Source organism: Podarcis tiliguerta (genome assembly GCF_965153285.1).
Source record: "Podarcis tiliguerta genome assembly, chromosome: 10".
NCBI lineage: Eukaryota > Metazoa > Chordata > Lepidosauria > Squamata > Lacertidae > Podarcis > Podarcis tiliguerta.
The window spans coordinates 6,470,697-6,497,340 of NC_139543.1; the positions used below are offsets into that span (position 1 = coordinate 6,470,697).

A 26,644-nucleotide genomic window follows, 5' to 3' on the forward strand; every position below is an offset into this window, starting at 1 on the left:
ATATAGACATATGTTGCCAAAAGCAAGAAAAAGTGCTTCTCAGCTGAAGCTTCTTGCTTTTCCCCCAACCCGAGAGTAATGCCACATGCATCCTTATACTTCTGTAGGGTAGTGAACACTCACCCTTTGGGCTGGCTCTCAAACTCTTCTGCCCACTGTTCCTGGGCATCTTCCGTAGAAAGATCGACATCTCGCGTTGTGGCAAAATTCAACTCACTGCCTTCTGTTCCATGGAAATAAACTGCATTCCCATCTGACTGACAGCTATGCTGCAGATAAAAGGAGCATGCAGGAGGTATGTATTAAATCGGTTTTGTAACAGCAGCTTTCGACAACTCTGAGAAAGCCATTAAATTATTTAGCAACTGGCTGATTACAGAAGCTAAACCAAAAAGTGAAAGAAAGAGAAAATGTGCACTTAATTCTTCTGTATGTATCTTGAATAATTTATAAATTAGTGTCAGTATTCAGTCAACTTGTAGGGCTGCTTCCAACAATACTTTTCCCTATCTGCAACATTGCTAAAAGTGGTAACATTTAATATCTATATATATGTCAAATACAAATGGTTCTGTAGCACAGTAAATAAAATGTTAAACCACAAGCTCTAGGTGACAACATCATGATGCCCTTCTAAACAAATGCTTTGAAGTGAACCTGGGTTTTGCTCTTAAGCCTCTATGATCATCTCAATGGGGCTCAGCAATACCATGTCAAGGTTACACATGCACAATGCATGAAACTTGTACCCTCAGTCTGAAGTTGAGCTGTCTAAGTATCTGAATACTCAATCCACACTTATCCCCAAACCAAGAATCCTGTCTCATTTGAGATACAGTCAGAAAGAAATCCAAGTTTTGCCAGCAGAGCATGCAAATTCAGATAGGGAAAGTCCTTCCTTGTGAATTAAAAATGCAGATAATATACTGGTTGACATCACAAATGGAAAACAATGGTGGAAAATCCTCTGGGAAACAGTCGATTAATCAGTTTGCTTTGAATCTCAGAAAAATCCGACAGAACAGGATATAGGTAAAGATAATATCATGTAATTTTGTTTGCCTGTTTTGCAAACTGTTTTATCAGTAGTGATCAGGAGGTTGCTGTAAATGTTAGTTGTGGTAGGCCAAAGGAATGTAATGCAAGCAGAGGAAAACACAAACAAGCAAAGAAAATACAAAAAATCAAATGTCATACACTTGTTTTAATTATACAAATAAAGGACAATTTCACACGACTTTCCTTAGTGACTTTTGCAAACATCCTATGTTGTTTTCCATGTTGAAGTTGACTAACAACATCAATAAGCTGCTGGAACAAGAAGGGAAGCAATATCCCTGACCAGTTGGACACAATAAAGGAAATTTTAAAAAATCAGATAAATGAATAAACCTACAGATAAATGTATTTTGTGGTGTACCTCAGCATCCCAGTCCTAATTCCTCAAAAGTAAATGGCATAAATCCCCACGGACCTTTGTGGGTTTCCTCCCCCTTAGGCTAAGTCTACTTTTGCGGCTTGAAATGCTTCAATTTTGTTTTCCCCTGCTGAGTTTGCAAGTCGCTTTCTCTCACTGCTCTTCACATCCAAGCAGGAGTGGCGATATCGTCATCCACTGATTTCTTCCACTGTGCAATGGCTGCTTCTGTATTCAAATTGGATGGAAGCTGGTTTGAGGGAAAGTGCATTCAAGATGAATGTTTCTTGAAAAGCGTGTTCTCAATAAAGGAGAGCATGTGTTGCGGATGGGGACGGCCAAAACACCCTGTGGTAAACAGGCAGGTTGGTATTAATGGGCCTGTTGGTGGATGCTGTTGCTGGGGCAAATTTGATGTTGCCAATTTAGGGGTGGGATCAGAGGGTATTTAAGCAGGGTCCACAGCAAGCTACTTTCTCTTTCGCTGTGGACATCGGATCACCCGCCCGCCCTCCCTTGTCTGGGCTTGCGCTTTGACCTTGCTATGCCTGTCTAGGGGTCGTTCGCATTGATGCGGGGGCCTGGTAGGAATTTTCCCGATTGGCTGATTAGTGTGTGCCCTTTGGGTTTTGCCTACTGCGTAGCAAATCGTCACAACTTGTAAGGTTGGCGGTTAGGCATTGGTTTAAATTGGTTGGTGGAGGGGTATGGATTGGCTGTGCCTGCCCCTCCAATGCTGCTGCTGCACGGGAATTCCGTTAAAGGAATTCAGGGGCTTACCATCCTTTCGTTCAAACCCCTGGAATTGGGTTTGGGTCGTGTAAGCCCCTAGGAGCATGCGGGGAGAAGCTGAGGGTCTGTGCCGCAGCTGATCTTGTTCCTCCACACTGGCTTCCGCTGGAATCCGGGAGTCAGTGCTGTCCCCAGGCGGGGGGGGGGGGGACAGATAGTCTTAACCAATGCCTAAGCAACCACTCACAATTTGTATGTTAATAAAGTTGTGGCCAAAATTATACCAAAAACCTTAAACAAAAATTCACGTGTGATGTGTGAGTTATTGGGGAAGGGCGTTTTGGGGGACCTCAGCACGCAAAGCAACAGGATACAAATGAATTGTGGCTAATGTCACCTGCCGTAATGAAACCTGTGACGGGAGCACACCGGACCTGCAGCAAGCAGTAATGTGAACACACCCTTACTTGAAAAGCTGCAGCCCTGATTGGGTAACAAAAGCCAATCCACGCTAAGTTTGACATCAGCAAATGTTTGATTAGTTAAGGGTATGGTGGTATGGCTTTTGCATGTTGCACAGGATCACTGAAAACTGAAGCTGCCCATGGGCTGAATGTCTGTGCGAACTGGTCCAGCCAGTGGTGTAGCGTGGGTTGTCAGCACCCGGGGCAAGGTAAGTAATTTGCGCCCCCTAGAGTGAGTGAGCCAGGTAGGGGCAGAGAGCTGCAAGTGCGAGCGCGCCCCCCAGATGTTGCGCCCGGTGCGCCCGGCCCCCCCGTACCCCCCACGCTACACCACTGGGTCCAGCCATGGGACCAAAACTGTGTCTGGACAGGCACAGGAATGCAGGACAGAGCAGAAACAAAGTGACTTGATCAAGGTCACGAGGCATCCCAGAGTAGTCTTCAAAACAGGCTGCTGATCATACAGTTCTTCCAACTCAAAGGGCCATCTTACAAACGCAGAGGAATGGAAACAGCGCCAAGGGGACACATTAAATTTTCATCAAAATAAAGAAGGGTAGTGAAACTGGTAGAATGTACTGCTTTGCCCTTTTCAGGCCAAAACTCTCATTACAGATGAATAAAGTGCAATACATCTAAGGTTTGAAATCTCTCTCTCTTTTCCCGGCTCTTTTATGCTTATAACTGTAAATCAATAAGCCTGATTCTCCCCCCCACCTCTTTCCCTTGGCTATATAGTCTCTCATTGCTTGACAAGCAGAACGCAGTGTAACTAAGTGATGCAGCTTTGCCAGTTGGAGATGCATCAACAGGAAACATCCGTGCTAAATTCCTCAGTCTAATAGATTTTGAGCTTCATTTGTGGGCTGCATCTTCCTGAGGATGCTCCCGGGTTAGTGACTTCACCTCTGGGCTTTCAAAACATTTGCTGTCTCCTCTACCAACATTTAATTAGGCTTAAAAAAAAATAAAAATCAAAGATGAACACTGATGTACCTCTTCCTAATAACTCTCAGTGGCCTAATGGACATGATGATTCTTTCAGACAGCTGTAGCCTCGCAATTTATTTTTTGGCGACTCTGGTTACACTGGAATGAGTATATCAGGCATTTGGGCGATGCCAGCTTGCAAAGGGCTGGTGGCAGATGGAGAGAAATCTGCCCATCATGCTTGCACCTTTACATGAGTGGAGAGTCATCCATTTCCCCCATTAAGGGGTTGTCACTTAGCCCACCCAGCTGGAAAAGAAGGTTGCTGTTTTTCCAAGAGCAAACTACCATTTGTAGGCAAACTGAAACCGCAGTGTTTCAACAGCAGCCAGTTTTTTAAAAAATGGCTGTAATATTTTAAGTGATTATTTTTGCCACTTCAGATTGCTCCTTAGAGAGGAGAGGGTGTGTTGTTGTTTTTTAATTAAAGTATACGCAATGCAAACAGATTAGATATGAGGAGGAAAGGAAAGAAAAATTAGGATGGAGAAAATTAATTAAAATGGCACTGTCTGCAGAGTCATAAATTAGATATTGTTTCTTGCTGGGAATGAGTTATGCTAGTGACTGGAATTTTTAGATTTTAAATCTGATAGCAGATTGATGGAAGGATCCAATGATCATAAACTCAAATCTATGCACAGCAACATACTTAACAGTCTAATTGCTGTTATTCAGAATTAAGTGGTTACATGGATTTGAGTATGAGGTGATTCAGGATGAATCTCTTTCCATAATTAAAAGAAACACCCAGCTAGGATTAAAAACTACTCTGCATGAAGTAAAACAAGATTTTAATCACTTCTTACATGCTAGATTTCTATAAGATTTAACCCTAGATACAAAAACTAGCTATATACACTGACAGCTACAACTGGTCATTTCCCCACTCTGATACACGACCATCACATGGAGGCCCCTTGAGATATCTGTGTGATGCCTGTTCCACATAGATGCTTGATATATAAATGTGTGTTGTCACATGGCTTAACCACATTCAATGGAAAGTCTTCAGCATGGTCATAAGGAGAATGGAAACTTCCACCTCTGTTTTAGATTAACTACAGTTTCGTGCATCATCCAAAAACCCTAAACTGTGGCTTCCATTAACCATAGTTAAGATTAAAGGTAAAGGTAAAGGACCCCTGACAGTTAAGTCCAGTTACGAACGACTCAGGGTTGCGGCGCTCATCTTGCTTTACTGGCCGAGGGAGCCGATGTTTGTCCTCAGACAATTTTTCCAGGTCATGTGGCCAGCATAACTAAGCCGCTTCTGGCAAAACCAGAGCAGCGCATGGAAACGCCATTTACCTTCCTGCTGGAGCAGTACCTATTTATCTACTTGCACTTTGACATGCTTTCGAACTGCTAGGTTGGCAGGAGCAGGGACTAAACAATTGGAGCTCACCCCGTTGTGGGGATTCGAACCGCCGACCTTCCGATCGGCAAGCCCTAGGCTCAGTGGTTTAGACCACAACGCCACCCGCGTCCATTAACCATAGTTAAGATTAACCACAGTTAATTTTCCACTGTACATTTCCTACTGCAGGTTACCATTGAAATTCAAGCATTAGAAACCTTTTGTGATCTCCCTGATAATGACTTAGAGCCAGAATCTCGAGTCAACTTTAAAGTTTAACCCTTCTTGTGCTTGTTAATTTCCCACAGAAAATACCCCCTCTCATTTCCCTTGCTACAAAGCCAGGCTTACTGCTAGGCTTTTACCTGGCTGGGGGGGGGGGGAGCTCAGAAGATTCTTTAGATGGCTGTGATAATATAACTTTTATATTGCTTGTATGAATTATTAATAATTAATAACACTTTAAAAATCAAAAACACACAAACCAAACCAATCAAGGAGAGCATTTGCAGATAAGAAGTGGGGAAGATTGCCCCTTCTGCTTCATCTCTTTTGCACATTCCCCCCCCCCCCCAAAAATCTGGGTTTCATTCAGATCTAGTTCCTGCTATGCCTGGGAGCTCTCCTAGGTCTTGCAGCAATTGAGTTTCACTGGTTCTCTGCAGTCTTACTACTTATTTCTTCCTGCAGCTACTCTAGGTTAATTTCCCCAGTACTTTTTTAAAAAACTTTGCATGTGCTCAGCCCCACCAGAAAAATAACACTGATAACATTTGGCTGAGGCAATTAAGGAACGATAACTTTACTTATTGCAACCTGTAATGTTTCTAGGGGTTGCTCGTGCGTAAGCTTGTCCCAACCTCTGGCTGGGTTGCCTGAGTGAACCTTTCCTGTCCGGGCAGCCACTCGCCCATGACTGTCTCAATCGCTGGCAGAATCCGTCAGTGGGCGTTTCTTAAACTTCTTCCAGCAAAGAAGTTCTTTGACGCCCAGTCTCCACCTACTCTCCCTGCGCGGAAGCCTTCTGCGCAAGGAGGGCATGGGCAGTGGAGGACTCTCCCCGCTGGTCCCAGGCAAGGAGTCATGGGACCGCCTCGTCGATTCCCCCATCTCCCCCCCTTCTCCACTGGAGCTACGCTGATTCTCTCACCCAGAAGATGGGCTGCCCCTCCCACTCCCGGGACACTCTCTGGGATCCCTTCGGAGCTTGCTCTCTCCCTCGGACACTGATGGCAGTTCCCTGACACAACCTAATAAACTAAGATCAATTTTCACAAAGAGTTAAGAATAACGTAGCATTAAGTCTTTGGCTTGGGAAATGTCAGGGAACTGCCATCGGCAGCACCGGAGGTGCCAAGGCTCTCTGAGGTAAAGGGAGACGTAACACCGGAAGAAGGAACCAGTAGGGGGCGAACAGGCATGTCAAGGGAAGGAGAGTCGGAGGAATGGCTCAGAGATGCTTCCAGTGAAAATAGTGGGGATGTCTCAGAACCTCCTATAGGGACACCCGTTCCTCGCCGGAAACTGTCACGCAGAGAGGCCAGAAGACGTGTTTCCGTTAAGGAGCTTTTATGTTGGAAACGTTTCCGAAAGCAACCACTTTCGGATTCTGCTAGCGACTGACGCAGCCATGCTGGAGGGGCTCCGTCACAGGCAGAGGTTTGAGAAGCTGTTCAAACTCTGAGGGATTGCAATTTACACACAAGCAGCTCTTCATCCCATCACAGGAAACAAAGAGATATGACAACACAGAACACACTATCTTGAAACGTGGCGTGTAATCAAGGAATGCAACTTTCTAGCTCCAAAAGCAGTCTGGGCAAGAACATGTTTGCGTGGTGGACTGGAAGTATGGTGAGAATCCACATCTGGGGCCTTCTAAGGCTTGTGTGAGCCATGTGGAAGAGGCAGCAATGGCTTATACAAGGCCTGCCTTTCTGTCTGCTTGCGTCCCTATCGCCTCCTCCACTTTCACCTTCAGCAAGAACAAATAAGTTGGCCCTAATTAAATTGTCTTCTCTCTATTTCCAGATTTCTGATGCAAATGTTGTCTATGCAGGCCATGCCTTGAGCGCCATACCTTCTGTTGACATGAGGATGTGTTTTTGTAAACCAGAATAATTATGGGATACATTTTTTTAAAACAACAACAACACACCACTATGTTCTCAAATATTTCTCTTGTTTCTACCCACTCCACCCGCCTTCCCAGCAGCCAGTGCTCCTCAACCACATTAAAAATAGCAGCTGTTTCTCACGCCCTCATCCTTGTCAAGGCATGTTCTGTGCAGCTGCTTCAGACATACCTGCTTAATAGGCCCAAGTTTCTCTGTGGATTTTCCCAGCTCTGGTTTAAAGGGCAGGATCAGCATGCCCTTTAAAGCCATAGTGTTAGAGGAAAAAATGCCGGAGTGAAATATCTATATGAAATTCTGTTAAATGCCCAGAGCCAAGCTCCATACTGTACCAGGTGTAATGTGGCCAAATGTCAGATGGGGATTAGATTGACAAACACAATTTATCCTCTAAAACCGCATGCAGGCTTAGGGAGATGAAAGGTTAGTAAACTAATCCACTATCCTATCTGGCATATGTATCCTTTTTATTCTGTTGTTTTTGAAAAATGAGTTTTGACAAGCATTTTATGGTACTTTTAGTACATATCTAATCTCTAATTCACCCACTTTTGCTGTTAAGCTTCACCCATAAGTTGCATGCAACTGCTAAACAAGAGCAATTCAACTAAGCTAAGCTAAGCTCTGCATGCTTTACATTTATATTCTGCTATGGGATCTCAGTATAGCTGCATAGGCCTCACCAGAGATGGAAAGAAAATGAAGGGATGTAAAATAGGGGCAGAAGGAGAGCCTGCTGGAGCGGATCATGGCCCACCTAGTTCTCCATCCAGGTCTCACAGTGGCCAAACGGTCGCCCATAGGAAGGCCCCAAGCAGGGCGTAACAGCACTCTTCCCACTTGTGATTCCCAGCAACTGTCATCCAGAGGCATATTGCCTCTGACAGCGGACGGAAAACATAACTATCATGCCTAATAGCCATTATAAAGTAAAATAAAAAAGATTTTTTAAAAATAGAAGATATTATGAAAGCATTGAACCAAATAGAAACAAGCAAGCTTAGCATAATAGGCTTTCTTCTTCTTTTATTTTGTATTTTTAATGTACTCTTTGTTTCCTTTCTGATCTTTTCCTTTTATTTTGTTTAACCGAAATACGTTCAATACAGTAAAAATATTATACCTGGCTTTCAAAATTTCATATGCTAAATATTTCCAACGATTTGCACTGCTTTAAATTCTTCTTACAGCAATATACTATGCTTGTGAAGTATCCCCCACCTCAAAAAGTTCCGTATTTACTACCACATTTTACTACACTTCACTAGCTACACTTTACTACAGGCCATATCTGTTTCCTCCAAATATGCCAAGAATATTACCAATATCAGTTATTAACCTTGATAAGACCTGGTTATTGTTGTTTTGAATGCACAACTAAGTACCGTATATATCACAACATGAAAGACTACAGCTGGAATTGGTCATATCATAATCTTTGCAAGCTGTTTTGAGGTCCGTCCCCCCTTCTAATCAAGCAGTATATACAATTTATATAATAAATAAAATAAAATAATAAGCTAAGCTATGAACAAGCTCCTTGCAACTAAGGTCACCAGAACAAGCCAAGGTTTGAAGTGGGACCACTCAATCCGCTGGAGCCTGTCTTCGCATGCAGGGGAAGTCCCTAGCTCACCAAGGGTTTGAGACCCATTGACTACCCTCGCCTGGTTTAGCCATCTAGTTGAAGCCATTCCCGGGGTGTGGGTGCTGTTGGATGCTGAGAACATCTAGAAATCACAGGTGAGAACTGAGTGCAGAGTGGGGACCAAAGGTCATAAGCAGCAGTTCTTGCCTGTAGATTGTGTGGGTGAAGGATGCAGAGGGTCCAATCCATATGCAGTGTACTGGGCCCAGGAAATCCCATTGGCACCCCTGAACCTACTTGTGTGCTCCAGCCAACATCTGAGACCCTGCTCTGTGTTCCCCCTCTTGCAGAAGCAAGGTGGGTGAAATCAAGAGTTGGAGTGATGCAGTTATGGAACTCATACTCTACCTGCCTTGCCCGGGCCCTGCCTCACCCAGTCTTCCAACTAGTAGTTTTAAACCCTGGAAGTTTCAAATATGCTTTTGGATGCTATGTTGCTGGATACTACTTAGTATGCCCCCGCCCAAAAGAATGCTGTTGTTTGCTATGTTCTAATCTTTGTAAATGTGATTTACACTATAATGCTTTATAATTTCTATTTTAATTTATTTTGTTAGCTACCTTGTTTGTACTCCACTACTGAAAGCATGAAATGTTAAATGGAGTTAGTAGGTATGTAAATAAGCAAGGAAATATAAATAAAATCCCAGGAAGAGTGATGAAAACGAAATGGTTATGCAATGGAAAAAACTGTAATTAACAGCCTTATTCTTATGCGGTGTGGGAGGATGGCTGCAAAACACAAAGGAATAAGACCAGTATTCATTTCAGCTCTGTTTTGCTAAACAGATACCATCGAGACATTTTCTGCTGGATGACCTTTGACATGACAGCTCAAGTACATAAAATATCAAGAGATTTGGCATTGTCATGGGGGCGGGGAAATTATCTGACAACATGAAATAATTAGAGGGATATATATATATATATATATATATATATATATATATATCCCTTCTCTTGTATCTCATTCAAAAAAAGAGTGTGTTAGTCAGCCCGCTGCACTGAGGATCCAACATTGTATGTACTGAAACATTAGCAAATTAAAACCAAAATTTAGCAAACCTTAATAGTGGCTCCAGGGAAAAACAGCCAGTTGCCTGTGTCCACAGGATCAAGATTATCTTCCAAAACAATTTGTCTGTGGGCTGCATTTATTATCAGAATATTGTCCAATGCCCAGCAGGCCTCATAGACATCGCCAGCATGAACATATTCTTGTTTCCACTGAAACTGAATATTTTCTCCTTTGGCTTCTTGTGGAAGGTATAGAATATGAATGATTGTGCTGACGTTGGAAGGAGCTCTGTAGGATATTGAGATACACACATATATATTAAAACTATTTATACTTTATAATCAAACAACTCAATCATTTACAGTGTGTTGCATCTCATCAACAAGGCAGTAATATTAAAGTGCATTTCCTCAAATTATACCATGTACTGACATTACACTTGTTTAAGATGATAATCCAGTATTTAGCTTATTGATATGAAACAATGGGTCAAGTCCCCATGGAAATGCACTGAAAATGTGCAAAAGCACAACTATTTCTTTTGAACTGTACTGTGCCCATAAGCACTATACAACTTCTTGTGCATCTTCCATTGAAATGAATTAGAGTTCTACAGGAGAATAACTGTCTCATTGGTGGGACAGTAAGTGTCATTCATTTCAATGAGACATCTACTAATGGATTGAGCTAATGGATGCATTCAAAGATTTTGTGCCTAAAGAAGAGTAAAAAGAAATATATATATATATCTATTTTTCTTGTTACACTCTTGAAACGCATAAAACATTTACCATAATACAATATTTGCTTCACAGGATTTTTAGATTAAATAAAAGCATGTGTTACAGGGAAAGCAAACATTTTATAACTCTTCGTGCTGCTGTAGCCAAAGCTATTTTCTTTTAAAAACATGTAATTTTAAGAAGTGTTGATGCAACTTTATCACAAGACAGGCCATTGAAACTATATATTGCTTTATGTCTTCTGTCCTATTTGAAGCAGCTAGCTGCCATGCTGAAAATTACTGCCCTTGCTGAGATTAAAAGCGGTGCTAAAATGTAAACCGCCAGTACTTTCAGAATGTAATAAAACAGCCATGAAAAGACAATGCCAAACCCATACATCTTCCCTGTCCTTTGATAGAACATAGAGCTTGGTAAACATGGCAGCAGAGGTTTCAATTTCCATTTTTGCCATTTAATTATTTTGGATCTCCAACTGCACGGCTTCAAATTGGGGAGAAAGAACTGGTGAAGTTTGCAACATAATTAATCTTCAATATATAAAAAAATAATTTTCTATGGGAATCTGATGGAAGAAACCATCAGAGAGAATAAAACCTCGTGATAGTCTTATACAGTAAGGAAATATTATTTGTATAAGGCCTTGAATAAGGGTGTGTTCATAGCCAAGCCTATGTATGAGCTTTATCACAAATCACAGCAGTCTTCCTGGATCTCTAACCTAGTCCTCAGATAAAGTTCCGGAAATGCCTATCACTCCAATCACAAGTAAGCAAGCAGGACAATTACTGCAAAACCAGCAGCTCTGTGCAGAATCTAGGACGCCTAAGTGCGGACAAGAGATATGCATAGTACGGGGGCTCCCTTTCCATTGACTGAAGTTTAGTTCATGGCGCCACACTACTAAACTGTACAGTGAATGTTTACTGCAATCAGAATGTTTCACAGAATAATTGCCTGTTTATGCACATAGCTATGTGCATGTGAAGGTTCTATCCTTCTGAAGTCCCCTTTCCCTTGATCAAAGTCTAGTTCATGGGTCACATTAATAGTGCTTTCTTTTGGTAAAAAAATGAGGAACCAGTATGCATCTCTTGATAAAAATGTTGCTAGTGCTAGCACACAAACACACAAAAGATGTCAGTACTGTGTATTGGTGTGTACCATCACAAGACAAAGCACTGCATACTCCCAGTAAACTGTACAATCAGCTTGTTTCATAGAAGAATAGAAATATTGATTGACTTTGACTCCATCCCCAAAACTGAAAAACTGAAAAAATACCAACTTCCTATTTATTTTAGATTTTTTATTATTATTATATCACACATTTTAAAGCAATGCAAGAAAGTGAAGAATGCTAAATATTTGTAACAAACCTAATTTTCTCCAGCTGAATCCAATCTGCAGAATTGTTCTTGGAGTACGACACCATAATATTTGGATCTGAGTAACTAAAGCGACATGAACCTGACCCTGTGAAGAGCAATAAAATTAAAAGTGTTATAACACAGTCAAGCAATCAATTATCCCTCTGAGACATTCACTTCTGACTGAGTACTCGCCACCATTATCAGTTTTCTATATTTTAAAATTCTTTGATTGATGATTAAATTTGCTGTGATCTGTTGCTGAAGGAAAACGCATACTAATGCCTGCTCTCTGAGTCAGAAATAATGTGGAATTGATAAATCACAGCAGTGCGGCATAATCTGCAGTAGATTTCCCAAGGGGAGCCGTAATAAATTACTAAACACCCCCTACTCAAAACGCACACACAAGTAATGCTAAAGCAAAAGCGAAATGCCATGTGCCACACTTTCCAAGGTAAACACTCAAAGGCTGCTATATACATAAAGAGATTTTTCAAGAGGAAACCAAGCTCCTTATTGCAGAAGTACCGTGGCTTAGGTGCAATGAATTAACTCTGTGTTGGATATGGATTCTACCTTTGAAACTTAAGGTTGTCTTACGAGCTATAAAAATGATGCACAACCTGAACATTTTGCTCAAAATTTAAGTAAAAGCAAATCTTAAACAGCAGCAGTGAGATGCAGATCCTTTACGCAGCGGGCACTGCTGAAACAGATTGCCGTGTCTTGCCTTTTCTTCCCAGCAAACCGTCAGACCTCTGTTCCTACCAATGCACTGGGGACAAAAGTCATCCTTAAACACATTCTAAGGTTATACTCTGGGCATATATTCCTTATGGCTTTGCTATTCAGTACCAGCCCAAGACATTTTTCTGCCTAAAGTCAAATCCAAATGGTGCCTTCGCGATTAGGGTTTTGAAAAGTATTGCTGTACCATTCAGACGCTATTTTCTCCCTTCACTTTTCTCCCCTTCCGCTCATGTCTGTGGTGTTATCTGAAACAAGTTGCTTCACACTGTTCTATGTGAGGATAAACTTAGCAGCTGAGTATGCGGGTTGAGGTTCCTAGCAAAGTGTACTGAAGAAATAGATCTATGGCGCTTTTAATATTACTACCCACCCTATAGATCTATTTCAGAATAGAATCTGCTGGGGCACTGCATTTTGATAAATAACAACCACAGCGACTCTTGCTGATGACTCTTCCATGAAGCTTGGCTCCCACTCAAAAGTGGCACTTTCACCTGCCCACTGCTAATATGCCATCCAAGGGGCTGGCAGAGACGGCGGTAAAAGGTGGTGGCGTCACTACTGTGATGGCAATAGAAGGAAAAATACTTTTCTGTCATGGCCATGGTCCTGTGTGCTGTGGGGGCTTTTGGCAGTACCATGCTGAGGGTCGCATAAGGTCTGGGATCACACATGCTTAGCAATGCACTACCAGGCATGAATATTTCCCTCCATTAAAAAATTAAGTTTCCATTAGCAGTTAACCTAGCTCCAAAGATGCATTCCCATCATTTTTCTTTTGCGGGAATGCTTAGTGGGGTGGGCCTGCACAATTTGTGACTCTGACTCAGCAAGGCAAAGCAGTGGCGTAGCATGGGGGTGCAGGGGGGCCGGCCGCACCGGGCGCAACATCTGGGGGGAGCGCGCTCGCACTCGCAGCTCTCTGCCCCTACCTGGCTCACTCACTCACTCTCACTGCAGTGCTGGCTGTGCGAATCCGATCCGAGCCGCCGGGTCGCCGCCCACTGTGGAGGGGAGGGTGCCAGGCGTGCGGTGCGGTGCAGAGAGAGAGCGAGAGACTATCTGGGGGAGGGACAGTGCAGCGGGGGGGGGGGGCGCAAATTACTTGCCTTGCCCCGGGTTAGGGGGCGCAAATTACTTGCCTTGCCCCGGGTGCTGACAACCCATGCTACGCCACTGAGGCAAAGACAGCCTACTAGGAACAGCCATGAACTGTGATTTGCTCCCACCTGGTGGGATGCTACTGGCTAGGTTGGCTGCAGGTTATGCAGGTCTAGAGGAAGAAACCATGATTAGGAAAAGTGAGCAAACAGGGTTTCCTCCCGACCTCTGCAGCAAGATCATGTTTGCAGAGTGATTAAGGTACTGCCACTGGGTTAGGTACTGAGTTCAGATTTTAATTTCAAATTACAACTGAGAAGTCAAAGGCACGGGGAAATAAATTAATCAGAAGGACTACATCTTCTTAGTTTTCTTTTCAAGAAGTCCTTAAAAGTGAAAGCGCTATATGCACTGAACTTCCATAGGTGCTGAAGGCGAAGGTGGAACGGTCTCTTTTAATGGAAAACATTCCTCACACTGTGCTCTTCACTATACATTGAATAGTTAGCTTCAGCAGTTCCTCATATGGTCACAGCTGCAATGTAAATTGTGCTGCAAGGGGTGTTCTGTTGTTTGTGACGCGTCAGTTACCTCATATGTACACTTCAAAAAAGTGCCCGTTTTGGAAATTATGGGGCAGCTTGGAAAAGTTTGGCTAGGGTGGTTGTGAAAATGGTGGCGCAAGTAAAGAAGTTAAACATGTCCCACTTAATTAGTTCAATTATTTGTAGATCTAAAAATATACTTCAGGAAAGAAACCAGAATCTGTGATAACACCTTCTCATTTCTCTCCTGTACTTCACCATTTTTTTTTAATTGCTAATGATGTTAAAAATAAACTTTCAAACTCTTACAAACATGTACAATATGCTCCAACATCTTTGTATGACTACAGAGGCAAAAGGGCTGTGATTAATTAATGTTGCACAAACAAGGATACATTGCACTTCCAATTAAGCTTTTGAAAATAAACTGACTAGCAACTGCCACAAGTTTATTTTTAATGCCACAACTGTTTTCCTCTTTACAGTATTAAAAAGCAAATGAAGTAAAAAAATAATTTATATGACATTTTTCACCCACCTGTTGGAACAATCATTTTTACTGGCTATCATCTGTGCCATTTTCTACATTTCTAGTGCACAGGAATTCCATACTCTCACACAGAGTTATCCATTGTGGTGCTGCTGGACTACATCTCCCATCATTCCTGACCAATGGCCATGTTGGCTGGAGCTGCTGGCTGCTGGAGGGTACTACTCTAAACCATGACGATTTATCTTATTTCAGTGGTGTTCCTATTTAAACTGGTTTATGTTAAATAGTAGAACGGTACCTGCCCTAAGAAAATGTTCAGAATAAATGCATGAAGTTGGCTCCCTAAGTAGAAGTAGTTACATTCTGCTGCTCTTGAATACTGTTCCAGGGCAGCTCCAGGGGGGGAATGAGAATGGCAGTTTGCGTGTTCCCATGAATACCTGTGCAGTCCTCCAATTATGTCATCAGCCGAAGCTGACAGAAGGCATTCCACACCACCAAGGCCACTTGAGCATCAAGAAAGAGCAATAGATCCAGGAATACTATCAAGCTATGTATCTGCTCCTTCAGAGGGGAATAGGCAACTTCCCATCTATTTGGTCTAGGGAGCCACCCACTAACAGTTCCCTCAGTCTTATCTGCATTGAGCTTCAGTTTGTTGGCTCTTATCCAGTTCATTACTGAGACAAGAAGATGGTTTAGCACTTCCACTGCCTCACCTGCAGATGCAAAGGAGAAATGGATCTGAGTGTCATCAGCATGCTGCTGACAACATACTCCAAAACTCCAGATGACCCCACTCAGTGGTTTCATGTAAATGTGAACCATCATAGGGAATGTGTTTAAACTGCTGCCATACCTTTAGTCAAGGCAAAATTTGTTTTGGTTTAACATGGAGTCCTTGTTATTCACCCCATGCCTAATTGCCTTACCACACTACTGTTACAGAGAGTTGGCTGGTTCAGTGTATAAATTCCAAAGGTTAAACGGCTGTTTAGTGGAGGCAACCAGTGAATAAAAATATCTACTTGGTGGCAATGGTGGAGACCAAAGAAGAAGAGGTGGGTGAGCTGGTTTGCTTCCTTCCCCTCCCTCTCACAGTTCAGGCTATGATCTGTGCTGTCACACTCACTTATTCCCCTGATTTGATAAACTGAATCTTTGCTCCCTATCCAGGTCAGATCTTGGCTTGACAAGAGCAAAAGGCCCCAGAGATGTGCCTAAAGTTTCATGCTGACAGCTATTCTATTCTGGAAACTTACTAAGTTTGCCTTGGGTTCTGCTTCACTGATGAAAAATTGCCATTCAGCCAATCTAGTTGTTTCTTACTCTGTTCAAGTAACACAACTTAAATGCACTGTTAAATAACACCAGACAACAACCAGGAAATACATCCTTTTCTATTACACTGATTATTCAGGCAAGTACAAAATTAAATGATGGCCACTTAGGGAGCTCCTCAAAAGAGGCTGCATATGGAGTAGATTCTTAGCTGAACTATATGAGTTTTATACTTCCAGGTGTTTGAATGCCTTTGGGACAACAAGCAGAGGCACTTAATTAGACTCTATTGGTAGGTGCCTGAGGGACTAGCCGTTGACAATGCCATGTTTATGAAAGGCAGATATACTACCAGCAGTTCACAGTATCAAATGGTGTTTTACTCAGATAAGCAGGATGTCATCTGTGAAAAGAGCAATTTTATGTTTGTTACCATGGGCTGTGGTGGTCTGAACCTCTGGAGAATCACCCAAGAACCACTGGAAGTGATTCGATGGACTGAACAAGGAAAAGAGGTGGCTTTGTACTACTCTTCAAGAGAAACAAGTCTTCAGACAGAAACCAGACAAATAAGAGCATGCCTATGCAAAATTACAGACATTCTACTGCATATTGTTTGAATAGTGAGATAAAAATAGAATATGGTACCACCCCACTCTATCTAATGTCATCAATGCATGTATGTTAGTTGGCTGCTTCTGCTTATTTGGTTAGTTCAGTAACTACTTTTCATTACGATAATAGCTTCTGTTACTAATGCCAGGTAGTTGGTGTGAATGAATGAGCTTTCAGGGAATTAAAGCTGTAATTTCCTATTCTTCTTTACTCTCATTTACTTGGATACTTAAGGAATGAAACAGGAAATGTGCAGAGCAGCTGTTAGCTAGGTTGAAGCAACCATCTCAGCGCTATAGCTCAAACTGATGGGACTTTTAGTCCTTGGACAAGTCTCATCATGCTATTAAATTATGTGCTGCAGCACTAAGTCTTTATGGGGCATTTTAGTCATTTTATAGCATGTTTGTTTCAGGCTCTCCTGGCACATTAACAATTAATTCCATGTATTGTTTCCAAATAGGTACCAATCCTCAAAACTCTAGGGTTGTGTTTGGGATTTTGTTTGCAACTGAGACAGTATATGAATTCAATGATAAACAATTATTATCATCCAAGCACTTTGCATATCCTATACATTTGTAAAAAACAACAAAGGGAATAAAAATCAGATTTGTCAAAATGCCCAAGTTTTAATGCCATCTGTAGAAACACTAGGTCAGGTTTTCAACAACAAAAACTATTATGCCTTTGATTTCACCTTCTCCTCCCATGTCACAAAGGGCTAAATGTTAACTGTTTTGTAAAATGGATAAATGGTTAAATTAAAAAGCAGGCTCTTCCTGCTAAATACCAATCTGAACCAAATTATAAATGTTTGATGAGCCTTTTCCCAGAGAATAGTGACTATTTAGAATGAAAACAGTCTGCAGCCTGACCTATAATTGCTACAGATTCTATCTCACTACCATTCAGGGCACGGCCCCATCTTCTGCCTCTGGCATAGTGAGTGGTGTGAGTCCAGGCTATTTAAACTGACCCAGACCAAATTGTCTTCCACATTGCACTGCTGACTCCCCCCCTGTTAAAATTGTACTTGCTGTGGAATGAGGTTGTTCACTGATTAATGGAGCTGGGAGCTTTTTCCTCATAACCCCTCTCTCTCTCTCTCTCTCTCTCTCTCTCTCATCTATCTATCTATCTATCTATCTATCTATCTATCTATCTATCTATCATCTATCTATCATCTATCTATCTATCTATCATCTATCTATCATCTATCTATCTATCTATCATCTATCTATCATCTATCTACAGTATCTATCTACCATTTATCTATCATCTATCTACAGTATCTATCTATCATCTATCTACAGTATCTATCTATCTATCTATCTATCTATCTATCTATCTATCTATCTATCATTATATTACACAATATTACACAAATATTTTCATGTCATCTTCCAGAACTGACGGTATGAGCTCCCTGGCCTGAAATCTTCACTCAGTTGGCCTACAGCTGTAAGGTTTTCACCTTTCCCATAGCGAAGATATGAGCGTCGCATGATAATTATGTCCTGGATTGTCAGAACGTTTTTGTAGGGTAGAGCCTTGGAAAAGATCCATAGCTTGTGAGGAGATCCCCATAAGGGGATTTGGGGGAGCCAATTTAAGTCCTAGCTTGGGGGACCTGATCAAATAGCTACAAGAAAAATTAGCTACAAAAGAAATGCTGTTGCAATGTAATATTGCAAGGCAAGTTATTGCTTTAAAATCAGTTATAATACAGCATTTATCATAACAACAACAACTAATTCAATCATGGCACCTGCTTCTACCAAGTTTAGGAAACTTGGTATCCTAAACTGGAATGCAGATTTCTGAAGGCTTCACTGCGTTACTCTTTTCCCCTAAATGTTCAAAGTGGCATAGACACGCTAGAGCAAAAGTATAGACATACACTATGATCTTGCAGTAGCAAACAAACTACACATATCCTACTGCTCACTACTTAGTTGCCGCTGGGAGAGCTAGTCAGATGAAGGAGCTAAAGCTCCTTTAAGCCAGTTAGCAAGGGGGAGGGGGGAGGTAAAGGGCCCATGGATGGTTAAGTCCAGTAAAAGGTGACTATGGGGTTGCAGCGCTCCTCTCACTTTCAGACTGAGGGAGCCAGCGTTTGTCCACAGACAGCTTGTGGTCATGCGGCCAGCATGACTAAACCGCTTCTATTGCACTGGCGTGCTTTCGAACTGCTAGGTTGGCAAGAGCTGGGACAGAGCAAAGGGAGCTCACCCCCTGGTGGTGCTGCCAGGCCTACTTAGGAGCCTGGCTGCCAGAAGTCCAGGTTTGAGACCTCTGGTGCCTTTCATTCCCATACAATGCTTTAGTTCCTAAGTCTGAGTTATGTGCCATTATGGGAGGTCACTGGGCTACCCCAGCTCATATACCTACTCATTTTGTCTTGTGCCTTCCATTACTTGTTGCACTCCTCATCCTTTTATTCACCTGCGACTTTGACCCAAGGATTTTTGCATGCTCTACAACCTTATCAACAGCCTACCTCTTCTTCCACAGCAGTCGGTATGCCGCCATAATCTCATTCTACCAAGACCTAGACAATGAGCCACTGTCAGTAAGTGGCATGCCAGGCAAATCTTCTGGCTGTTCAAGAGCTCGGCAAAATGTCAACGTGATGTTGACAAAAGACTAAATTTATCCCTTGGTCTCCAGATGCTGGGCTGATTTTCATTCTTGATTCTGTACCCCACATTGTTGCTCTACCACACAAGTAGCTGTAGATTAGCCACAGCACTTGCAGGGCCATTTTCTGTTATGGAATTTGGCATGAATGAATGTCTTTGTGTGGGAGTCAGTGGAAAAAGCTTAGTCATAGGGAAGAAATATTTGTTCAGGAAGGAAACACATCTCCCTTTCGAGCCCTCATTTAAGAAGATTACGAGATGAGCCAACTCTAAAATGAATATCAACATTCACCCACAGGCCGTACCCTGGGCTTTATATCATGAGGGAATGAAGTGGCTGAATTTAGTCTGGTGAGAAAATAATTAAAAGAACAAGTGCTTAGCTGCTTTAAAATAAAATTCTAGAAGTTTCATACCTGGTATAAACAATTGCTATAATTAAGCTGAAACAATGCAAATCTATAGAGGTGTGCAGCCCTTGAAGAGGTTACATAATCCCCCTCTACATTTTATTTCAGTAAATGCATTAAGCCTGTTGAGAACCTACAGCCTCCACAATGACAACAGCCACCTTCCCATCAGCCTCAATGGCTTACAAAGAGTAGAAGACTCAGTTAAACCAATTATTCATTGTTCTCGTTCAAACCAATCAATGTATTGAACCAGCCAACAGACCTCATAACAAAACTTATACTTTCCATTGAAAATGAGATCCAAGATCAAATAACTCATATTGACAGGTAGAGAAATGTAGTTACATTTAGTTGAATAAGCTTTTGCTAATGTTTTCATTGGTCTGGTTTGGATGTAATGCTAAGCCATAGTTTAGCATTAAAGGAATTAACCACAAGTGAGGGATCTTTAGAGCCATTACAGCCTGACACATCATGGGCAGATTCACAAATTAATGAGTCCTGCTTACTTGTTAATAAGATAAAGTTGGTACAGAGAATAGAAATGCACAGAAGAGTGTAAAATTGACAGATACTCTAGTTAAAGCTACAAAAAATAATTTCTGTAATAGTTAGCTGGTGATTCATGATCTTAATTGTTGTTGTGGGGTATGTGTGTGTATGTAATTTGTTACATGGCATGGCATACATGGTTCTCCTACCCATTTTTATCTTCACAACAACTCTGTAAAGTAGACTAGGCTGAGGAATAAAAGCCATGAACCCACAAAAATGCACATAAACACATACAGGCAAAAATTTGCAAAATAATTTATGTTATTGTATTGGGTAAATCTTTTTTGTTTGTTTGTTTGTTTTGCATCCAGTTCATGGACACCTTGAAGCCCATCATAGACCCCACAGGAAGCCCATCATAGACCCCATAGGAGTCAATGGAATGCAGGTTAAGAACACCAGCACCGGAGCATGTGGTGGGATTGTTTGAAGCTTTTATCAAGCTTCTGTAGACCACCTCTGTGGAGTCCACCAGTGAATCTCAGGACCCTAGCATCTGCTCTGCTCTGGAGATGGCCATATGAGTCAGTAAGTGATAAGCCATTTCTGATTTAGCATCCATATATCAAACATGCTTAGACAATAAGTTTTATATGTCTTTCAATTTACTGTCCAAGGCTGCCCTTGGAATTGAGCACCATTGAACTCATTTATAAATGCCTTGGTTGAAGAAACTGAGGAGATGCTCATCAAATTTGCAGGTGACACTAAACTGGGACGGTTAGCTAATGCTACAGAAGACAGAATCGGGATTCAGTATGATCTTAACTAATTGGAGAATTGGGCCCAAGCTAACAGAATTAATTTCAATACGGACAAATGTAAGGATCTACACTTTGGTAGGAAGAACCAGCTGCACCAAATTAAGACAAGGGACACCTGGCTTACATGTAAAAAAGATCTAGGGGTCTTAGTAGATCACAAGCTTAGCACGAGTCGATTGTGTGATGATGAAGCAAAAAAAGTTGTGCTATTTTAGGCTGTGTCAACAGAGGTCTATTGTCCTGATAAAAGGAAGTAATAGTACCACACTATTCTGCCTTGGTCAGACCACACCCGGAGTACTGTATCCAGTTCTGGGTGCCACGGTTTAAAAATGATATTGACAAGCTGGAACATGTACACAGGAGGGCTCCCTAGATGACCAGGGGTGTGGAAACCAAGCCTTATGAGGAATGGTTGAGGGAGTTGGGTATTGCTTAGCCTGGAAAAGAGGAGACTGAGAGGACATCCGATAGCCTTTTTCAAAGGGCTATCACCTAGAAGATGGAGCAAGCTTTTTTCCTCCTACTCTGGAGGCTAGGACATGAACCAATAGATTCACTATACAAGAAAGGAGATTCCAACTAAACATCAGGAAAGACTTTCTGACAGTAAGAGCTGTTGGACAGTTGAATGGACTCCCTTGGCAGCTGGTGAGCTCTCCTTAATTGGAGCTTTTGAAGAAGAGGTTGGAGTAGATGACTCTCGGGGACACCTTTCAACTCTACAATTCTATGTTTCTATGAATGTGAGTGCTACCATATCTATAAGGATGTACAAAATTTGCAGGCAATAGAAAAAGATTGTAGGATTGCAATTCTGCAGCTGAACATTCCAATTCTTTGACTCATACAAAATGAAACACTTTTTGGTTCCCAAGCTCATGTACAGCCCTACAAAACACAGCTTATGCAGAAAACACAATCTGCACACTTTGCTAACTCTCCAAAATTAAAATAGTTCTACATGTAAGTAGTTTTTCCCCTAGAACATTTCCCTCTTACCTACTGTCTACGTATATACTCACTTCAGTCATTAAACCCATTTTTATTGTGAGTCACCTTCTACAGATGGGCTATGAATGATCATATTTGGGGGAAGTTCAGGGACATAGCTATGGGGGGAACATTGGCTTTGTGAGTGAGATGCAGAGACTATTTTGGCTAATGAACCATGCTAATATTTCATGGCAGCTGAGCTTTAAAACTCTCGTGTGTTCCTCCTCAGCCCTAAACTGTGCAATTAAAATTTTTTGCTGAAAATATCCCTAAGGTACTGCCTTTAAATATCTTAATTAGGAGTACTCCCATTGCACATTATAGTAACTCAGAGCATTTAGTCTTGCTGAAATGTACCAGCATATGAGGAGGGAAATGTGCAATGGCTAGAAATGATTTGGCACTAGGGCAGTCAGCAAGATAGAGCAAAATACCATTTCGGTTCTGAGTTAAGAAAAACCAGCACTAATTCAGAGGAAACATGGACATCCAGCACCTTAGTGTGAATCTGCAAAGGCTGTTATATGTTGTAGATGTTATCTGCTGCACTCTTTAGGGATAATAATAGTTTCTTGCATCAGTAAGTTCACCCTAAACTCAACTGACAGAAATAATTGTTCACCAGCTCAGTAAAATAGCAACAAACTATTAGCAGCTCAATATTTTGGATGCTTGTATTTAGCAGAGCCCAGGATCTATTGAACATGTGGTACTACTTGAAAATGCATTTAATGAAATTTTCTCAGGGAAATTATCCTTTCATATGCATGATCTAAGGAGCTTTGGGATTTAGCATGAAATCTGGGCCATTTTTGCTTAAATCCTTAGTCATTATCCTTTCCTCTAACTCAAATTACTTGATTCATGCCTGGTGTTTTGGCAATGGAGAGGATCTGGATGAAAGATGTGTATTAAGCTGTTGCATAGGGTGTTCAATGTGCAGTCTGTTGCTGGCAGAATGTAAGATATATTACAGCTTTGCAACAAGCAGATAGAAAGTGTTAGAGCTCAACTGCACAACCAGCAGTCGCTTGAAGTACCTGTTACTGGACTATATGTCTTTACACTGCTGCTGGCAGTTTGACTATCTTAATGCTCCCACACATTGTTTTTTTTAAAAACACACACCTTGAACATATTGAAAGGTTCTAACTTCCTTCCCCTAACTCTTTTCACATCTTCATCTCTTTGAACCATGTCCCTTTCCTTGATCCTCCCTGATATTACAGTGATCATTCCTCACTCTCACCTTGGGCAAAGTATTTACTTTATTTACCCTCAGCTACCCTGCATATGAGAGGGACGCGGGTGGCGCTGTGGGTAAAACATCAGCGCCTAGGACTTGCCGATCGCATGGTCGGCGGTTCGAATCCCCGCGGAGGGGTGAGCTCCCGTCTTTCGGTCCCAGCTCCTGCCCACCTAGCAGTTCGAAAGCACCCTTAAGTGCAAGTAGATAAATAGGTACCGCTTTATAGCGGGAAGGTAAACGGCGTTTCCGTGTGCTGCTCTGGTGCCGGTTCGCCAGAGCAGCTTCGTCACGCTGGCCATGTGACCCGGACGTGTCTGCGGACAGCGCTGGCTCCTGGCCTCTAGAGTGAGATGAGCGCACAACCCTAGAGTCTGTCAAGACTGGCCCGTACGGGCAGGGGTACCTTTACCCTGCTTATGAGAGTTTGGTACCTGTATGGGTGGGGGAGAAATTCTGTTTCCTTCACATTTTAACATGAACCTACCTAACGTTCATTTCCCGAAACAACACCACAAACTTAAATGCAACTATCCTTCAAAATTCTTACTTCTCTGAATGTTGTGATGCAATTCTTCAGCCAAAGAAATTGGCCTATTAGGGGGAAGTGTGCATAAGAATGAAAGGAACATACAAATTGCCATCTTTTAGGCCAATTTGCTTGCAAAAATGTGTGTGTCAGGAGAAATATGCACTAAAATGCTGACCAATTTTCATGAAGATTTTCTTTTTTAAAAAACCAAACTGAACTTACTGGAAACCCGAAAAAGTAAAAGAAAGAAAATTGATACAGTACTTCCATCCATTCCTACCTGCAAGTATATATTGCAATGTTGGTGTTTAGGGTTTGACTAGGACTAACAAATCTCTACTTAGCCATGAGCTCAGTGGGTGACTTTGAGTCAATCTCTCTGTCTTCTTGTAATATGCAGTTATTGGCACACATGTTTTACAGCCTGCATTTTTGCTAACCAAATATTACATGATCTTTTTTGTAAGGAAACCAAGTTCTTTCTTTTTAAGTCATTTGGAACATTATTTTTCTTTTCTCTTTTTACTGCCAATGGATGGAAACTTGCTTTTAAAACTCCTGTAAGTAAAATATTCATTTGTTTGCATTGTTGAGTGTCTGTGATTTATTCTAGCCTAGGTATTTTCATGGGCAACATTTGTTTAAAAGTGGATGAGGGCAGACCTAAATCTAACTAAGTTTTAATGTGCTTGGAGAAATCACCATTATGGCTTTTTAAATTAGGCACAACTGCTTCCAGTGCTGTATGCTTTGGTGGAACACATTTCTCACATTATTACTTAGCTCATATACAAGCCCACTTTCTATTATATCCTGCACTCTATGGCTGGTGCACACTGGACAGTGCAAATGTGCACTCTGGATGGAAAGCAGACTTCCTTTCTTTTCTCAGGCACATGAGTATCACAATGAACAAGATCAGCTGTGAGCAGAAAGCAACGTATTGTGACTGAGAGATGCCAATATCACAACTGACCCCTTAGCTGCCTTACTAATTACAAGTGGTATTCCAAGTCTGATAAATAAGTCAATGTAAAGTATAAACGTATTACACATTTTTGGAACCTTCTGGCGTCTAGATTTAATTCAAAGTAAGGAGAACCACGCCAGTGTCAATCGAATTGATAGTTTTCATTTCCAGCAAGTATCTCCACAGTTTAATCACAACTCTACTGAGGTATACCCTGCTAGAAGAATTACTTGTTAAAATGAGAATTTAATTTAGAAATACATTTCTAGAATTCCACGGAGGAAACAGTCAACATTGCTTCTTTGGTCTTATTGAGTTATCTATACACTAAAACGTTTTCCTCCAGCACACATTTAATTGAATCATGTCTTCAAAAAATTAATACTTTTCCATGCCTGTCAAAAACCACAAGTCACCACTTGCCTTCTTTGCTTAATACATCATACAAATGTGCAGTAATTCTCAGCAGGGTTTAACACATCATACAAATGTTCAATAATTCTCAGCCGGGTTTAACTAGTTGCCCACAGGAGGACTTCGGCCTGACCATAGCTGTATTGTGACATGATAGGATTAAAATGTGTATTGGCTAAATATATATGAATGATGTAATTCTGCATTCATTAAACACCTCTGGATAAATACAAAATAATGAGCTAAAATAAAAGGTATGTTTAAAACGGTGACTGTTTAACACAGTGGTTCTCAACCTTGGGTCCCCAGATGTTTTTGGCCTACAACTCTCATGATCCCTAGCTCACAGGACCAGTCATCAGGGATGATGGGAGTTGTAGGCAAAAAACATCTGGGGACCCAAGGTTGAGAGCAAGGAAAGCAGATATTCATGCTCTCAAAGTTTCAGACATATCTCCTTTTCCAGCACACACTGAACTAATTACTACATGGAAATTTACTGATAACTTTTCATGATATACATTTTTTTTAAAAGACTAAAAACTTGAGCTGTATTTTTCATTTCTAAAATGTATATTTTTTAAACTGAAGACACTATATATGAACTTACCAATAGAAAACTGGAGTACAGAAGCAGTGGTTGTATTAAGGCCATTAGTAGTCTGTGGAGAAGGGAAAAGAAGAAATGTTGCATTGAATCAACACACTAATCAGTTTATTGTAGGTTTCTTGGAAATACAAATGAGAATCTTTGAACCCTGTAAGTTTAATGCCTTGGCCTCTGTTCCAGTTACTTTCAACAGCGGCAAGCTCAGAAATGAAGGATATTTTATTTTCTGCTTTTCCAAGTATTGCTACCTTACCGTATGCAAGTTTTAAAATCTTTGCTTTTGTCGTAATTATAAAATGAACATGCAATTTTTAAATTGATCTTGCACCCGTACCATCTTACCTACAAATTAAGCATTCTAAATAGTAAACAAATAACTTATTGTTTTTGTGAGTGGTTATTTTTGAGCATGAATATAGTTTAAAGCAGTGTTTTATTTTAGGCAATCCAAATAATGATGTGCAACCTTTATTATTATTAATTTTTTAAAGTTCTTTTTAACAGGACTCACTGTCTCAAGTTATCCATTGCACCTATTAACATGGAACATGCATTATTTATCAAGAGTCATGTGCAATTGTGCCAGAAAGAATTAACTGGCTGGGGGTTTTATCCAGGCTTTTAAATATATATATAATATTTTAAATTCTGCATAGTTAATGGAGTTAGCAACTTCAAATGAGAAAGTTTCACAGTTCGTATCTCCATTTTTGAATGCCCACATGATGAAAGCAGCAGCCATGCTGGTGCTCGTTTATCCTCTAATATATCCTTCCTCTTTAGAGCATTATATTCTGCCATTGGATGGCTCATCCTGTGATGCTGCCAGCACAG

The 26,644-nt window shown here is 41.3% G+C and overlaps 1 protein-coding gene across 4 annotated transcripts in view; it reads right to left on the bottom strand.

Annotated features, from left to right (window-relative positions):
• The window catches only part of RELN (reelin), a 306,441-nt gene that overhangs the window by 146,190 nt on the left and 133,607 nt on the right, over window positions 1-26,644 (bottom strand). For all 4 annotated transcript variants that reach the window (XM_083399200.1, XM_083399199.1, XM_083399202.1 and 1 more), the window contains 4 exons: window positions 25,811-25,862; window positions 11,887-11,983; window positions 9,812-10,052; window positions 124-269 (listed from right to left, as the gene is read on the bottom strand). In XM_083399200.1, the coding sequence (XP_083255326.1) occupies window positions 124-269; window positions 9,812-10,052; window positions 11,887-11,983; window positions 25,811-25,862 (536 nt within the window). The remainder of the gene's footprint in view (window positions 1-123; window positions 270-9,811; window positions 10,053-11,886; window positions 11,984-25,810; window positions 25,863-26,644) is intronic.